Source organism: Mirounga angustirostris, unplaced genomic scaffold, assembly GCF_029215605.1.
Source record: "Mirounga angustirostris isolate CCGP_5_RB_7025 unplaced genomic scaffold, mMirAng1.0.hap1 SCAF_6, whole genome shotgun sequence".
Lineage (NCBI taxonomy): Eukaryota > Metazoa > Chordata > Mammalia > Carnivora > Phocidae > Mirounga > Mirounga angustirostris.
In genome coordinates, this window is record NW_026991714.1 from 36,806,168 (window position 1) to 36,824,596 (window position 18,429).

The window sequence follows — 18,429 nt, forward strand, 5'->3', positions numbered from 1 at the left end:
TCAAAGATCAGTCGACGGTATTTATGTGGGTCTGTTTTTGGGTTCTCTATTCTGTTCCATTTATCTGTCTGTCTCTTCTTTCACTGCTTCACAACTATCTTGATTATTATAGCTTCATAGGAAGTCTTGAAGTGGGGTTGTGTCACTTCTCCAATTTTGTTCTTTTTTTTTTTTAAAGATTTTATTTATTTGACAGAGAGAGACACAGTGAGAGAAGGAATACAAGCAGGGGGAAAGGGAGAGGGAGAAGCAGGCTTCCCGCCGAGCAGGGAGCCCGGTGAGGGGCTCGATCCCAGGACTCTGGGATCATGACCTGAGCCGAAGGCAGACACTTAACGACTGAGCCACCCAGGCGCCCCCTCCAATTTTGTTCTACTCCTTCAATATTGTGTTGGGTGTTTAGGGTCTTTGGGTCCTCAGAGTCTAAAGGGTGGGAGGGAGGGTCCTGAGACCAAAAAGTTTTGAGAACTGCTGTTGTAGAGAAAAATGGGCACACAGATGAGTGTATTAAATTCTTTTGTTTGGAAAGAGGATAGAATGTAGTGGAAGGGAACCCAAACTGAGTTTTGTACATCTTATTGCCCTGTTTTAGGAGCTGAGCAAGCTTGTTGTGTTAGGGCACATCTCTGAGAGTCCAAATTTAGATGCTGTGTGACAGAGACAGGAGCCTGGTCTCAGAAAGAACCCTAGAGGGGTGTAGGACATGAATTGTTGTCTTCCCTTGGGACCAGAGAACGCAGGGCAAATGAGGGAGGGTTGGGATTGGTGTTTCCATTTCTCTAAGCGAAAGGTGAGTCTTGGGTATTAGGATTGTGCAGATGAACCAAGTGCCGTGCCTCTTGATCTCTGCAATTAAGATGTGTTAACTCTCAAGAATAAACCAGGTTAAAAGGGCAACAATCACATCTTGTACTGTTCACCTACCCCCCTTGAAGTTCTGCAGGAAGCATATGCAGAGTGGGAAAGGTGGGGCTTTGGTCTCAAACTCCAGGATTAAAAAAAAACAAAAAAAAACCCAAAAACCCTGTTGTGTGGGTCTCCTCCAGAGAGAAAGCTTTATTTGCTGAAAGAGGCCAGTTGCTTTCTCTGCTCCATTCTTGCAGGCCACACCCCAGACTCAGACCACTCCTGCACTGGGTGAGGCCAGCAGCTGACTAGAGCGGCCCGGGTGCCGGATGGCGCCCATCTCCCACCTGCACTGTCAGGCCACCCAGCTGCTCTCAGGCCCAGTTGAACTCATCAGCTGCAGGAGATTCTTGAGGGATCCCAAGAGCAAGCCAAAGCAAGCAAGCCTGAAGGCCAAGCCTTCCTGTTCCCTAACCACGTGGAAGGATATCACTCCCAGGGACCACCCTTGATTGCCTCCCATCCTTTAGCCACTTGCCAGACACTCTGAAAGCACCAGTCCAGGCCCCGTGCCCAAAGTAACATCATTCTTACTGGGGAGGCAGGGCTGTTGTTAACCTGGGGAAACCAGTGGGTTCAGAGGGTCTGCAGAGGTCCAGAGATCAGGTGTCTGTGCTCTTTTATGGGGAGAAGGTCCAGACTTTTTACCAGATTTCAAAGATGGGGAAAGTCCTTCCTCATAAAAAGTTAAAGGATCATTGTGTTAGCGGGCAACACTAGTTAGAGCCATCCTGTTGCAGGTTAGTCAAAGAGTCCATTCAAGCATGTTAATTCAGCAAATAGTTGATTTGCTTTCCATGCCTGGCTCGGTGCTGAGGGCTGGAGACGCAACATTGAGTAAGACCAGATGGGATCTCTGTGTCATTGAACCACACAGATGTAAATCAAATACTCACACAAACGCATGTCTAATTTGTGAGACTGACGCACTGCCCACTGCACCAAGAGGGCCGCTACGCATGTCTAATTTAAAAAATCAAGTGTTGCTCTGAATTTCAGAACCCGGTTCTATGATAGATACAACAGTGGATGTTTAGTTTTTGTTTTTGTGTATTTGTTTATTTTTGGACAGGTACTATATTCATGTTGAAAAATTCAAAAGGATTATATAGTGAAAGACCACTCCACCCACCCCCACCCACCCCCTGCCACGCGCCGCCCACTTACCATTATCCCTCAGCCACTCCCTGGAGGCCATGCATGCTTCATAACATGAGTGGCTGTTCTGCTGTTCAGCGGGGGCGGAGGAAGGGAAGTGTACAGAAAGCTTACCTGAGGCTATGACACTTGAAATCTGAATCATGAATGTGAAGCAAAGAAGACTGGAAGGCATAGGGGAGGCATTCTAGGTAGAGGCCATAGCTTATTCAAAGGCCCTGTGGCAGGAGACAGTGGAATGAAAAGAAAGCCTGTATGGCTCAAGTGCAGAAAGCAAGGGGAGGAGAGGTCCAGGATGCTGCTGGGTGGAGAGGGTGCAGTTTTGTAGCTCTCTTAGCATTGTGGACTTTCCCCTAAGAGCCTGGCAAGCCACTGAACAATGAGAGGAGGTAACCTTCAATCACACTTGCATTTTGAAAATGTTACCCTGGCTGTAGTATGGAGAATGGATTGTAGGAGAATGGATTGTAGGGACTTACTAATTGACCTGCATCCTGGGGAATGAATGGGAGTTTTTCAGCAGACTGGGGAGGTGCTGAAGCTACAAAGGGGGGGTGGGGGAGAGAGAACCCTTCCTGGGGGTGGGAGCGGCAGTTAATATGCTTATTTAGTTCAGGTGAGAAATGATGTGGCTTGGTGGTGGTGATGTATCTATATATATTGCAAGAAATGCATTGGTATACAAGGTTCTTCTGAAAAATGTTAACAAAACGTTTGTTTCCGTTCTCTCAACCGAGTGGAAGAGTCAGGTTAGAATGTAGTTAACACCCTGGTTGTATTTGGTCCAAGTGCGTGGCCAAACTAACAGGATAATTTAGCATCCTGTAAGAGGCTGGTGGGCAAAGGTCTGAAGTCTCCTAAAATCTTGCTAGAAGTCGTCTGGTCCAGGCTCCTGCTTGAGCACCGTGAAGACATCTCCCCTGTGCGGGAGCCCTCCAGTGGCTGCAGGTTGTTACTGTTGTTACCGAGTCATAACAGAATGACCGTGTGGGTGATGTGCGCTAATTAGGAAACAATTGTTTTGGTCTCTGCACACTCAATTTTCCTTCTCTTCTCCTGACCCCCCCAGAATGGCTTATTCTGAGGAGCAAGGAGGTATCCCGTGTGGTTTCATCCGCCAGAATTCCGGCAACTCCATTTCCTTGGACTTTGAGCCCAACACGGAGTTCCAGTTTGTGGAGCAGTTAGAGGAGCGCTACAAATGTGCCTTCTGCCGCTCCGTGCTGCACAACCCCCACCAGACGGGCTGTGGGCACCGCTTCTGCCAGCACTGCATCGTGTCCCTGAGGTGAGTTCGCAGGGCCCCCAGCTCTGGTCACAACCAGAGGCAGGGGGGTGGGAGGGGCGGGCGTGGGTGTTCCTGGGACCCAGGTGTCCAGAGCGAGCACTCGATGAGAATGGTAGCTTTGGGAATTGCCACGGTTGGCCACAGAACCACGAACACGAGGAGGGGCCCTCCCGGAGCCCTTCTCCGAGAGACTAAGGAATCATGTTTTGGTTTTTTAGTTTTTGGTTTTGGGGGCTTTTTTGCCACTCACTAATTGATAGTCACCTTCTCCCCCCCCCTTTTTTTTACATCAAGTGTAATGAAAATACAGTGTTCTGTTAGTTTCAGGTGTACAATATAATGAGTCAAGAATTGTATACATGACTTGGGGCTCATTTCAGTCACCTTTTTTTAAAATGTAGACCACACCTGTTTTGCACGGGAGGGCAAACCTTGATGCAGTCTGTGTTGGGAAGGACCTGTGTTTCACCAGGGTCTTTGTGGTGGTTGCTTGGACCTTTCCTTGCCAAAAGGCAAAGGTGGTGTCACATCCGGAAAGGGACCGCACCTCAATGGGGGTACTGTCTGCTTCGGAGGCAGCTATAAAACCTGGGTCCTGCCATTTTGAAGGTGGAGACCAAGAGAGATGTGGAAGCAGGCTTTGGGGGCTTATTTAGGGCAGTAAGTAAGCTGTTTCCTACCAAGCTTGGAAAGGGGGTTATTATAGCACATTCTCATTCATTCATGGGTTTGTCCATTCAGCACCTGTGTGTTCCAGGCACCTTACTAAACTAAGCTCTAGGGCATGGAGAGGAAGGGCTGGAGGTTCAGTGTGGAACAGGACCCAGTGTCTGCCCTCTAGAATGCTCCAGACTAGTGAAGGAAAGAGGCTGTGTTACAGGGTGATAAGCACTGGCAGAGGACACTGAACTCTGTCTGGGGGACTTACTAATTGACCTGCATCCTGGGGAATGAATGGGAGTTTTTCAGCAGACTGGGGAGGTGCTGAAGCTACAAAGAGGGGGTGGGGGAGAGAGAACCCGTCCTGGGGGAGGGAGCGGCAGGAGGGGAGACAGGGCCCGGCCTGTCCAGGGGGAGCTCTAAGGGGTCAAGCATGGTGGGAGTGCTGGGGCTGCTTTGGCAGAGCTGTTGGGGTCAACTCTTAATTCGGCTCTATTTTTATTTCTCTCCAGAGAATTAAATGCAGTCCCACTCTGTCCTGTAGATAAGGAGGTTATCAGATCTCAGGAGGTAAGAAAATCCCCACTTTGGTTTAGCAGTTCTCTGGGTGATGGAGAAGCCAGTGTCCTAGGTTGAATTGGACATGGAGGTTGGAGCAGTAGAGCAGGGGAGGGGGCCCTTTCTTAGAGTCCACATTCCTCTCCTATGGGGTCAGGTCAAACCCCACTCCCACCACTGTTTCAGAGGCTTCTTTAGGTCTTTATTGACTCCACCCCCCAGTTTTTCCTCTCTTCTCTCCTTACCCCCTTCCTACACCAGCTCCAGGTATACTGAGTTGCTTGGAGAAATGAAACACCCTGTTCCCTGGAATTCACTTTCTCCTCTGGTCTATTTCTAGAACTTCCTTCTATTATTATTATTATGTCTAACAATAGCTTTATTTAGATATAATTCATATGCCATAAAATTTACCTTTAAAATGTACATGTTTCTTGGGTATACACCCAGGAGTGGAATTACTGGGTCATGTGGTAATTCTGTTTAGGGTCATAATGGTCACTCTATGTGTAACATTCTGAGGAACTGTCAGATTATTTTCCAAAGCAGCTGCACCATTTTACATTCCATCCAGCAGGGTGTGAGAGATCTAATGTCTTAGATCCTTGCCAAAAGTTGTTACTGTCCATCTTTTTGATTATAGTCTTTCTAGGGGGTACCTGTTTTGATTTGCATTTCTCTGATGATTAAGGATATGGAGCATCTTTCATGTGTTTGTGCATTTGTATGTCTTCTGGTAGAGATGCCTATTTAATTTCTTTGCCCATTTTTAAGTGGATTACTGGTCTCTTATTGATGAGTTCTAAGAGTTCTTTTTATATTCTAGATACAAGGCTGTTATCAGATATACGATTTGCAAACATTTTTCTCCCATTTTGTGTGTTGTCTTTTCACTCTCTTAGTGGGTGTCCTTTGAAGCATGAAAAGCTTTTCGTTTTGATGAGTCTTACTTGTTTTTGTTTGTTTTGGTTGCTTGTTCTTTTAGTGTTGTATCAAAGAAATTGTTTCCTAACCCAAAGTTTTCCTCCCTTAAAACTTCCTTTTTGCGGGGTGGGGGGTGGGTGCGGGCGTGGAGGGAGAGAGAGAATCTTAAGCAGGTTCCACATTCAGTGCAGAGCCCAACGTGGGGCTCGATCTCATGACCCTGAGATCATGACCTGAACTGAAATCAAGAGTTGGACCTTTAACCAACGGAGCCACCCAGACACCCCTCCCTTAACACTTCCTTTTAAGCTCAGTTTTCTTCCTTTACAATTCTGCTAGAGGACATTCAAGCGTCACCTCCTCTAGGAAGTTCCCTGAGCACCTGGTCTGATGTACATGCTCCTGCCTTTTTTTAAGATTATTTTTTAAGAGTATGTATGTATGTATGTATGTATGTATGTATGTATGTATTTATTTATTTATTTATTTATTTATTTATTTATTTATTTATTTATCAGAGAGAGAGAGAGAGAGCGCACAAGCAGGGGGAGTGGCAGACAGAGGGAGAGGCAGGCTCCCCGCTGAGCAGGGACCCCGATGTGGGACTGATCCCAGGACCCTGGTATCATGACCTGAGCTGAAGGTGGACGCATAACTGACTGAGCCACCCCGGCATCCCTCCTTCTCTATGCTCTTATGTTGTGTTTTGCAAATGCCTCGCAGAGGACAGTGCTGTGTTTGTGTGTGCCTCACCCACTCGATTAGGGGTTGGCGTACTACAATATGAGATTTGTTGGCACAAATCCAGCCTGCCACCTGTTTTTGTATGGCCTGGGAGCTAAGAATGGTTTTCCTATAAATCATTGGAAAAAATCCAAAGAAGGGTACACAGGAGCTCTGTACTATCTTTGCAACTTCTTGTGAGTCTTCTAACTATTTCGAAACAACTTATTTTAAAAATCAAGAGAAGAATTATGTTTTGTGACACATGAAAATTACATGAAATTTATACTTCAGTGTCCATTGATAATGCCTTATTGGAACACAGCCATATATATCTGTTTAAGTATTGTGTACAGCAGAGCTGAATAGTTGAAAAAGAAAAGGTTGCATCGTGGCCTGCAAAGCTGAAAATACTTACTCTCTGACCCTTTATGGAGAAAGTTTGCCAACCCCTGGTGTGCGCTGAAATAGCAAGTCAGCACGGCCTCCGTGACACTACCTGATGACTAATACAAACTTTTACACTATGACAGGAAGCTGAAAGCGTTACCCTCCCCCACAGCCCACCTTCTGACCTTTGAGCATCCAAGGTCAAGTGCACCGTGAGATTCTCCTGCAGCCTACTGCACCGAGCATTGAATTTCCTGACTTGTGTTTAGTGGCTTGTCGGAAACATGTCTGAGAAAGCCTCTTCTTTGATGGTGCCGAATCTGTTATTTCCATTCCAACTTGTCTGGAAGTTTCCACTTGACTTTTGAGATGTATCTGAAGACCAAATTAATAATAGTTTCATTCACATTGCTCTGAAGCTTTGGAGTGTATGAGACCTATTATGTTTCTCTCTTAGGTGTTCAAAGACAATTGCTGCAAAAGGGAAGTCCTCAATTTGTATGTGTATTGCAAAAATGCTCCTGGATGTAATGCCAAGATTATTCTGGGACGATACCAGGTTGGTATTCCTCATGACCAATATTTGCCTTTGTCATTTTTTCCAGTGACGTGTATTGAACACCTTTATGTGTCAGTTCCTGGGCCAAGCATGGTACGGGGCTCATTGGGTTGCTCTCAGAGAATGCCTGTCTAGCAATACATTTGGCTACAGTACAGCACACCGAGGGCTGAGGTGTGAGTGAAAAGGTCCATTTTGTTTGGAATGCATGGAGGGAATACTATCTGTGCTAGACCTAAATTATGGGTTAGGGGTCATTGATCCAAAGGAGAAGATGTGGGACATGCAGGGCAAAAGGACGTGTCATTTGTGGGGAACTGTGAAGGTTTGGGGTCCCCAGGGTGGAAGCTATGGCAGCCTGCAGAAAGATATGATTGCAAGAGACCCTGCCTGAAAGTACTGGCAGGTGGTGGGTGGGTGGTTCCCAGCAGCTGTGGGCCGTGGCTGTTAGTTTGTGATCTGAGGCATATAATGCAGACCAGATCAGATTTGGGATGTGGTTTAAAGGTGAAGCATTGGTATGAGCTGCAAACACATGAAGTGTAGGGGTAGCGAAGGGAAGTTACTTTCACATGAAACTGCCCTGCCTGGTTCTTCCATCCAGCTGGAGAAGCCGGAAGCTTGGTAAATGTCAAACTGGAAATGGGGCAACGGGGCTCTGCCATGGCAGGCCCATAGCGGATTTGATCACACTGTGCAGGAATAAGAAGCAGGCATCTCTAGCTTCCAGAGAATGGCTTGGGGGCTGCTGAAATTTTCCTCTCCCACCCACACATTTTGGAATACATTTCAGGTGATTCAGCCTTTTCTCCACTTTGCCTCCAAAACCCCCAGGCACTGAATTCCTAACGTGTAAATGCTTTCCCGTTAACCCCAGGATTTTTCTGGAGGTTCACCGAACTTCCTAGAACTTTCTCACATTTTGATAGTCAGGCCCTAGAGCAGGGCCTCTTTTCCAATTTTGTCACGAAGCCTGAGCAGGAAATGAGGCTCAAGTTAGACCATCCAGCTCATCAGCTTTTGTGACCAGATCATCAGCTTCTGGAGAACAGTGGCTGGTTTCTTTTCACCTGTTTTCTTCTGTGTTTCCCCTCATTCCTGCCCCCCACCCGCACCCTGGCTTGCATGGTGAGGTGTAGGTCCTCCCCAGGTAGTGGAATCCTGATGAGTGTTGACTGTTTTCGGTGAGAGTGAATTTTGGAGAAGATACGGATTTCAGTGGTCTCTTTGTTTCTTATTACTAGAGGCAAAGGAGAGTAGCTATAATATTTATTTACCTCCTGCAGAAAAACTGGTTGCTTTTTCTCTCATTCAGGAAAGGGGTTAGCAGACTGTTCTGTCAAGAGCCAGTTAGTAAAATGTTTAGGTTTTGCTGGCCATACAGTTTCTGTATCCGCCACTCAACTCAGCTCTTCCCTTTCAGAGGGAAAGCAGAGCCCCCCACATCGTCCCCTCCCCCCCCCGTATGTAAACAAGTAGATGGGTGGCTGTTCTCCAGAAAAACCTTATTTACAAAAACAGGTAACAGGCCAGCTGTGTTTTAGGGGATCTCGCAGGGGACAGGACCATCACAATAACTTGCTGTGATCCAGAGGTTTTATTAAGGTATGCCTCCTGCTTTAAAAAAATCTCTACCATGAAGAATACTGGAACGAGTAATGTCCATGTCATCGTTATCTCATATTCTGGTGGAGAACATTTTCTGACCACAGCCTGACCATTCCCAGCTTCTCTTGGGCCTGGGATCCTGTATTTCTTCTGTCTGCTTTTTTTGACCACTTCTGGAACAGCTCCCACTCCCTCTCCCCATTACTCTCTTGAATCCTTTCCCTTCCTTCCTGCACTTAGGACATGCCCTGCTCTTCTTCCGTCTTTCCCCTCCATCCTGGCTTTTGCCATCCGCTGTGCAGAGATTAGTACTTGGTGCCGGGGGTGCAAAAAGAAATTAAAAATGTCTTTGGAGAATGGGTAAATCACTCAGCAAGCCTAAGGAAAATATTCAGGAACTAACCTGAGAATCTGAGCTAATAGATAATCTGAAGTAGACTCAACATGCTTCCTTCTCCAGCCATCTTCCCTATCCTCCCAACTCCTATCAAACAAGGCTGGCACGGCCTTGGTCTGCCCAGCTGCCCCCCGTGTCCTCCCTCCCTCCAGGCTTCCAGCTGGCCCCCTGTCCCCCCGCCCCGGTCAGTGCGGCCCACTGGCCTGTTTTTTCTGTTGCAGGACCACCTCCAACAGTGCCTATTTCAAGCTGTGCAGTGTTCTAATGAGAACTGTCAGGAACAAGTCCTTCGGAAAGATCTGAAAGAACATTTGAGTGCACGTTGCCATTTTCGAGAGGAAAAATGCCTTTATTGCAAAAAAGATGTGGTAGTAATCTATCTACAGGTAAAAAGAAAGAAAAACGAATCGTCTTTATGGGACTAAATTCTACCTGAGCAGTCACAGTGAATCGGGACATTACTGAATTTATTTTTGTACAGAAATACGTCTAAAGAATTTTCTGAGAGTTCTGTAAAAAGCAAAAAGTCTTCTTGTTGGACTCTAGAGTAGGACTCTACTCATTTATCATTGGCAGAAGGATTGTTTGAGCACTACTGAGTGTGAGTGTGCAAGGAGCGCTGCTGGGTGCAGGGTCACAAGGAGGTGACGATACTATGTCCTCAGGGGGCTCTGATCTGACTGGAGTGGCAGGATGTAGGCAGAGAAGGAGATCATGGGTACCTTTTACATGTACTGAAGGAGACATACTGATGACTCCCATAGTCTGCCTCCGTGAGTCCTCTGCCCTCTGACCTTCTTTTGGAATAATTGGAAAACTGAATTGAATTCATGGGAAGGAGGCGGCCATCTTTAGTCCTTTTTGGAACTAGGCTGCACCTTCCTGTAGAGGGTAAGCCACATAAGATCCCCGGAGACATATGCATAAACACTCTGAGGCTGTAGAAAGGAACCCTGGGAAGCAAGGATTGGCTGTGTTTCATCATCCTCTCTCTGTTTCAGAATCATGAAGAAAACTTGTGTCCTGAGTACCCAGTATCTTGTCCTAACAGGTGTTTGCAGATTATTCCAAGAACTGAGGTAACTGTAAATGAATCTCTTAGTAGATTTTATGTAAGATAAAGTTTTAGTTAACCACTGTGGTGTGTGTTTAATCAAATCCCACAGGCTGAGGCCCAAGATTTAAAGCACACCCATGATAACCACATCTCTGTGTCGCCTTCCCTTTTCCCTGAGAGTTCTCCATTTTTACCATAGCTCTTCCTCTGCCAGGCCTCAGCGTGGCTTTTCCCCTTCTGTTTCCTCCCTCCTTCCCAAGCCACCTTGGGGTTCCCTGCATGCTGTAGTTCTCTCAGGCAGCTGGAGAATTGGTGATGAATTTCGGTAGCATGAGGTGTCCCTTTTGTAGGTGGATGAACACCTCGCTGTGTGTCCTGAAGCTGAACAAGACTGTCCTTTTAAGCACTATGGATGTACTGTAAAGGTATGGGATGCTTTTTTGTTTCTGCCTCTACATTCTACTGTGTAATTTATTTGGCAGGTTTATTTTACTCTTTGATTCCATTCAGGATGCAGAAGGACATTCACTTTGGAAGAACTTTAAGACTGGCAGTGTTATTAGTCAGGGTTCTCCAGAGAAGCAGAATCAATAGGAGGTACATATCTACATATAGATATATAGATAGAAATTTATTTTAAGAAATTAGCTTATATGATTGAGGGGGCTGGCAAGTCAGATTATTTGCAGGGCAGACCAGTAGGCTGGAGTTTCATTTTTTTTTTTTTTTTTGAGAGAGAGAGAGAGAGACAGCATGAGAGGGAATAGGGTCAGAAGGAGAAGCAGGCTTCCCGCCGAGCCGGGAGCCCGATGTGGGACTCGATCCCAGGACCCCGGGGTCATGACCTGAGCTGAAGGCAGTCGCTTAACCAACTGAGCCACCCAGGCGCCCCTAGGCTGGAGTTTCTTATGTGATAGTCTTGATGAGAAGTGCTTCTTCTTCAGGAGACCTTATTTTTTGCTCATAAGGCCTTCAACTGGTTGAGTGTGGCCCTACAGCATTATGGGGAGTCATCTGCTTTACTTAAAGTCAACTGATCGTAAATGTTTATCACATCTACAAAATACCTTCACGGCAACATCTAGATTGTTTGTTTTTTTTATATTTTTATTTATTTATTTGACAGAGAGAGACAGTGAGAGAGGGAACACAAGCAGGGGGAGTGGGAGAGGGAGAAGCAGGCTCCCCACTGAGCAGGGAGCCTGATGTGGGGCTTGATCCCAGGACCCGCGGATCATGACCTGAGCTGAAGGCAGCCGCTCAACCGACTGAGCCACCCAGGTGCCCCTTAGATTAGTTTTGACCAAACAACTGGGCACCATAGCCAGCCAAGCTGACGCATAAAAATTAACCATCATGGTAATTTTTCTAATTTGGATTCCATTGCCTCTACCAGAGTTTGAGACTTTCTGGAGTCATTCTTCTGATGATTATAATTCTGATGATTATAAATCTTGGTTTTCTGGTACCCCCGGTCTATCACCAAGTATTCTGAAATAGAATTGATTTGAAATCATGTTTTAAAGTGTATTTTATTACCTATTAAAGAACTTTAAAAATATTATTCAATAAATTGTATAAAATAAATTAAAAAAAAGAAAGTTTGATTCCTACCTCATTTTAACATATTCCAGATGGATCAAAGTTTTAGGCATTAAGATATATCATGCACTATATTATTTCACACTTCGTGTACATCTAAAATTACTCCAAATAAAAAGTTTATTTTAAAAAATCATAAAAATACTAGAAGAAAAGGTGAGTGAATTTTTTTTATTCTTGAAATAAAGATCTTTCTTAGATGACTAACACAAAACCAGAAGCTATAATTTTGATGTTTAACCACAAATATTTGACACTTTTATACAATTTTTTAAAATACCATAAATAAAGTCAAATGGCAAACCACAAACTGGAAGTAAATATCTCCAACATATGACAAGACAAAAAGGGTATTTTCCTTAATATACAAAAATTGTTACATGTAAATAGCTTCTCCAACTTAATAGAAAAATCGGCAAAGGAATATATGAGTAGTTCCAGAAAAAATTCAATTGACTAATAGGTGTAAAAAAAAGACACTCCATCTCACTCCTAAATAAATGTAAATTATAGCAAGAAATAAAACTTTCACCATCAAATTGACAAAGATTAATACAATTTATAATATGTAACTTTTTATGAGGGCAGTTTGGTTATTATCTATGAAAAGTTGAGGGGTGCTTGGCTGGCTCAGTCAGATCTTGATCTCAGGGTTGTGAGTTCAAGCCCCATGTTGGGCATACAGCTTAGTGTTTTAAAAAATTAAGTAAAATAAAAGGTTCTTTATTTAAAAAAAAAAGTGAACCCACACATTGACCTTACAATTCTATTGCTAGGAATTTCTCATAGATACTCTTTCATAAGTATGCAATGATTACACACATACACAAACACACTCACACAAAGATGTTTCTATAGCAAAAGAAAACAAAAAACTAAAAACCTGTAAGCCCATCACTAAAGTGCTGACTATGTAAGTGTATATATTTGTATTTGGGAATGGCATGCATTTGATAAAAGAATAAGGTACATATTTTAAAAAATTGAATATGGTTATGATCTCATTGAGTTAAAAATGTGTATATATCGTCGCTGACTCTGGTGAGTGAGAGACTAGGGAATTGGGGGTGGTGATGGAGAGAAGGAGCCTTTTGCTTTTCATTCTCTATCTTGCTGTATTATTTGACATAAGCATACATTTCTCTTATTTTAAAAACCTATTGGAAAAAAATGTATATTGTGAGAAGCCTTTTTAAAAAAAATTAGTGAAGAGGGTGCCTGGGTGGCTCAGTTGGTTAAGCGACTGCCTTCGGCTCAGGTCATGATCCTGGAGTCCCTGGATTGAGTCCCGCATGGGGCTCCCTGCTCGGCAGGGAGTCTGCTTCTCCCTCTGACCCTCCCCCCTCTCATGTGCTCTCTCTCTCAAATAAATAAATAAAATCTAAAAAAAAAAAAAATCAGTGAAGAGTCCATACATTTTCACATATCAAACCAGTGATTGTCTTGGCTGCAAAACAGATAGGGTTTACCTTTTCAGTGCACGAAATACAGAATTGCTTTCCAGCTCTGAGAGAAATCTTCTTTACAGTTAGGCCTAAACTCCCAGTTGGGCTGTCCTCTAGAACTCACCTCAGTACCAAAGCTGAGGATGAGATTTGTTCTCTGGAAGAGGGGCCATTCCTAAACTGGAGGGAAATTGATGGTTAATGTAAGCTTAGGTCCACGGAATCACCCAGAACACCTAACATTTGCTTTTACTAGTAATAGAGGCAGTTGGCAATTCAGTATTTTAATGATTAGGGAAGAAGTTACCCTTTATTCTTGCAAACATATTGCTTGATTTTGAGGGCAACAAATTTGTGTGGGCTGAAATTACTATCAGGTTGCGTACCTTTGGCCTTTGGTAGAAGGCAACATGGAAATGTGTGCTTGGTAGGAGAGAGAACTCACCTAGGCTTGACACTGATCTGAAGCTAACCCACCAAGGAGATAGATTTTATGTGGGACTAGTTGAGAGATGATAACTACACTTAACCCACAGTCCTAGATTTCCAGCGCACAGAAGGAAATCTGCTTTTGAGAATTTTGACAGTGGCTTGAGTCTCTGTTTCTGTAAATTTAAAATTGTCTCATGGGCACCTTAGAATCCTGGAGCTGGAAAAGGGACCAGGAGGGGCTATTTTTTCCTGCAACCCACCTTTAGACAAGTAAGCAAAGTTGTCACAGTTCTGCGTTAGCAGAATATCCCGCCACCACCTTCATTTTTGGAGCCTTTCAACAACCTGACTTCCTTTCGTCTTCCTATTGAAGGATAAACGGGGGAACCTGCAGGAGCATGAGCATTCAGCCTTACGGGACCACATGCTTCTGGTTTTAGAAAAGAACTTCCAATTAGAAGAACAGGTAAATATTCAAGGGTTCACACGTAAAGGAAGGAAGCACAATTGCTGGGATTGGTAACTGTTGGTATTTTTATATTCTCCTCTGTTTCAGTACAAGTCAGCTGGAGGTAGATGTTTTTCTACTAAGCAGCCAGACAGACTCAATAGGATTATAGAACATTAGAACTGGAAGGTGCCTTTGAGGTCTTTGGGTCCAACTGTCTCATTCAACAGATGAAGTGACTAAGCTCAAAGAAATTTTGATGTGTTTGTAACTTGTAAGTGGCAGAATTGAATCTAAAACCCATGTCCCCTGATTCTCAGTCCAGTGCTCCGCATGAAATACCCTACAGCCTCTCTGCAGCCTAACTTAACACACCTTCTGGTTAGTATTTGGCACCTGGTAGGTGACGAGTAGGCGTTTGATGTTTTTTAATTAGCCTAGTGTTGCTTTGAAACAACAGTTGACTATCTGTTCTAGGCATTATGGGTTTTATATATTTTGCAGTAAGTCTTAACTCCTGCCCCTGAGAAGCTATGCAGCCTGCTAAATGCATACATCCCTCTTTATTTCACTGAGTTGGGATTATCAAGTGAAACTGTGTGTGTGAATGCCTGCCACAGTCCCTGGAATATTCATAATGGACCTCAATAAATGCTGATTCTGTGGAGTAATTATTCTAAAAGTTAATTATTTGCTAGAACCTCTCAGAGGATCAGACTTCGCAGGCCCATGGCAGGAAGAGAGGGAGCCAAATTCTACTATTGCCAATCATTTTCTGATGTCTGGTTCCGTATTAAAGGAGGTGTGTGAGTTTCAAGGTTAGATCCTGGAGAAAATTGGGAAGACCAGTTAAACTGTAACTTTGGTAGAGGGCACGCTGCCTGGTAACCGTTCCCAAGTTCTTTCTGTACCACTTGCTTCATCCGTCCATTCATTCATTCGTTCAACAAACACCTGCCATATGTCAGGCATGAGGTTAGTTGCTAGGGGCTCTGAGTAGAGGAGGACACAGCTTCTGCCCTTGAAGAACTCACGAAAATGCAAATAGATAAGTTGCTGTGCCCTGGGACATGCTGTGGCTCAGTCTGGGGTACAGAGGCTGCAGCGATTTCCTCTGTGGGGGTTGGGGGAGGCTCCTCAAGGGAGCACATCGAGCTTCGCTTTGAAGGAAGAGAAGATTCGTCAGCCTAAATGTTGTGGAAAGAGGGTGTTCCAGAAGAGGAAAGACAGGGAGGCATGAGGCTGATGGTTCAAGGAACGGGGGTTTTGGGGTGGTGAGGGTCCTGAGTGTGAGACGGGGAGAGCTGGAGACTGGTATGCTGGATCCACATAGCAATGGCCTTCCATGTAAGCTAAGAAGTTGCAGATACTGTACATTCAATTATTTTTTTTATTCATTCATATTCTGCCTTGTTTCAGAAAGGATTTAAGGGCCCAAGTTTGAACTAATGTTTGTCAGTAATAGGGAGCTAATAATGGAGGTTTTGAAATAGGAAAATATAGGTTTCCCCCACTATGGGAAAGTAGAGCAATCCTATGAAACCTTTCATAGGCTGAAGGGGTGTAAAGCAAAGAAGCGGTTACCATTTCGTAAAAAGCGAAAATCCTCTTTGACTTCTTTCGGTTAGTGAAAACAGGTACTGACGTAGGTCTTTCATAAAAACAAAGTGGCATTAGGTGAACTTTTGGATAGTGGGGGCAGGCAAGGACCAGTACGTGGCCAGCTAACTGTTTGTTTGGCTTTGAAAAGTAAGACAGCTGTGAGACGCCTGGGTGGTTCAGTCGGTTAAGCATCTGCCTTTGCATCAGGTCATGATCTCCAAGTCCTGGAATGGAGCCCCATGTTGGTCTCCCTGCTCAGGGGGGAGCCTGCTTCTCCCTCTTCCTCTGCCCCTCCCCTTCCCCCTGCTCGTGCTCGCTCGCTCGCTCTCAAATAAATAAAATCTTAAAAAAAAAAAAAAAGTAAGACAGCTGGTGGTAGCATAGAAGATGGATAGAGGGAGAGAAGAGCACGAGGACAGGGGGCCAGGCAGAAGGATGTTGTACTAACCTAGACAATGTAGCAGGAGAGCCTGGCAATGTGGGGGCTCTGGAGCCAGAACGCCTGCTTTGAAGACCTGGCTCTTCACTTGCCATGTGGGTTTGGACAAGCTACTTAGCCTCTCTCTTCCCTGTTTCCTCATTCGTAAAATGGGGTTGTGGTGAAGGTTAAGTGAGCTAATATATTTAAGCTCTTTGCATAGTGCCAGCATGATAAGCAGCTCAGTATTAGGCGAAGGCAAGATACTGGAGCTGGAGGTGCTGGTGGTGCTGGGGAAGGTCAGCCAAGGCTGTGTCTGGGGATGGAGAGGGCATCGAGAGAGGTCGGAATGACAAAGCTGTAAGTCTAGAAGGCAGAGGACATGGTAGTTGTTACCTGAGATGGGCACTACAGGAACGGGAGCAGAGGAGAGGAGAGGGTGGGGACAGGAGACACCGAGGTTTGCTTTCGATCAGGGAGATAGGTCTGCCGTGTAGGTGGAAGTCAGCTCTCAGGGTCTAAATGGAAGACTCTAGGGCCAGAGATCACATGGTTGTTGCAGCCATTCATGTACTCATTTATAAAACGTGTATCAGATGCCCCCTGGGTGCCAGGCACTGTGCTAGGCTTTGGGGATGAAGAAACGAGTGAGATGTAGCCTCAACGATTTAGTGGAGGAAAAAGAGCGAAACAACCCCAGGAAGCAGTAAGAGTAATGAGGGTAAGTTAAATGCTAGAGTGTGGTCAGGGGGTCTTGGGACTTGAGAGAGGACCTAGGCTGGTGGTATGGTGAGGAAATATTTCTGAGAGAAAGTGCCCTTGAGTGGAGGCTGAAAAATTGGTGGTTTCTAGATGGAGAAGGAAGCATCTGAGAGAGCAGGACCCAATGGACAATAGAAGTGTGTAGTCTTGCTGGGCAGGGCACACATGAGATGCGGATGGGCAGGCGGCCGAGAAGGTAGCCAGGGGCAGATCATGTAGGGTCCTGTAGGGTCTGTAAAAGAAGGCCACTGAGGATGGTTAAGGAAGGGGGGGAGACGACAAGACCAGATTTGTCTCTCCATATAACTCTGGTTACGGCATGGAGGATGAATTAGAGGAAAACAAGATTAAAGAAAGGGAGAGCATCATTCATTCATACAGTCACTCAACAAATATTTATCAAACACCTACCGGGCACCAGACCAGTTCCTAGGGTTACCCATGTCCCAGTTTCCATAGAGCTTCCCTTCTGGCGGGAGTGTGAGGGATGGTGTAGGACCAGTTGGGAAGCTGTGGTCACAGCCCAGGTGAGAAATAATGGAGGCTAAAACAGGTGTTGAAATGAAATGAGATGAAATGAGAAGTGGATATGAGTCGTGTTTGTTTTGTTGTGTGTCAGGAGTTAAAGTTGGTAAGTATGGAGGATTGAATGGATGAGGGGATAAGAGAAGAGCTGTCCAGGCTCACACAAGGCTTTTGGTTATTTCACTCAAATACATTACAGATTCTAAGAACGTAACATGTTGTTTTTTTTTTAATTTTTATTGTTATGTTAATCACCATACATTACATCATTAGTTTTTGATGTAGTGTACCATGATTCATTGTTTGTGCATAACATCCAGTGCTCCATGCAGAACGTGCCCTCCCCAATACCCATCACCAGGCTAACCCATCCTCCCACCCCCCTCCCCTCTAGAACCCTCAGTTTGTTTTTCAGAGTCCATCGTCTCTCATGGTTCGTCTCCCGCTCTGATTTCCCCCCCTTCATTCTTCCCCTCCTGCTATCTTCTTCTTCTTCTTCTTTTTTTTTTTTTAGAACTTAACATGTTTTGCCTACCACTTGCCAAGCTAGCTGTATGCTGGGCAGGTTACTTAAACTCTGCCTCTGTTTCCTTGTCTGTAAAATGGGACTGATAGTCATACCCAACTCATGGGGTTCTTTGAGGATTAAAAGAGCTAATGAATATAAGGGTATGACAGACATTCAGCAAATTTCAGCTGTTACTACTGGTACTGTGCAGATAGCATCTATTGTGGTATGGTGATCGGTACTCTGTGGTTGTTCCTAAGTGCGTGCTGAATGAATGAAGAGAACCAGTTCAGTAAATTTAGTCAAGTGATGTCACTATCATTAGATGAACCATCATAGCTGGGTAAGTATGGAAAAGACTGACAAGAAATCTTTGGATCTGGTTTTTTTGAAGTACCTGCAAATATTATATAGGAACCTACTGGTAAAAATTTTCCTAGAAATGTATATATATGTATA

At 44.7% G+C, this 18,429-nt stretch overlaps 1 protein-coding gene across 3 annotated transcripts in view; it reads left to right on the forward strand.

Moving 5' to 3' along the window:
• TRAF5 (TNF receptor associated factor 5) overlaps positions 1–18,429 on the forward strand; it is a 46,593-nt gene that overhangs the window by 24,514 nt on the left and 3,650 nt on the right. For all 3 annotated transcript variants that reach the window (XM_045877165.3, XM_045877167.3, XM_045877166.3), the window contains 7 exons: positions 3,134–3,352; positions 4,525–4,582; positions 7,065–7,166; positions 9,393–9,557; positions 10,173–10,250; positions 10,579–10,653; positions 14,081–14,173. In XM_045877165.3, coding sequence (XP_045733121.1) covers positions 3,135–3,352; positions 4,525–4,582; positions 7,065–7,166; positions 9,393–9,557; positions 10,173–10,250; positions 10,579–10,653; positions 14,081–14,173 — 789 coding nt within the window. In that variant the 5' untranslated portion in view covers position 3,134. The remainder of the gene's footprint in view (positions 1–3,133; positions 3,353–4,524; positions 4,583–7,064; positions 7,167–9,392; positions 9,558–10,172; positions 10,251–10,578; positions 10,654–14,080; positions 14,174–18,429) is intronic.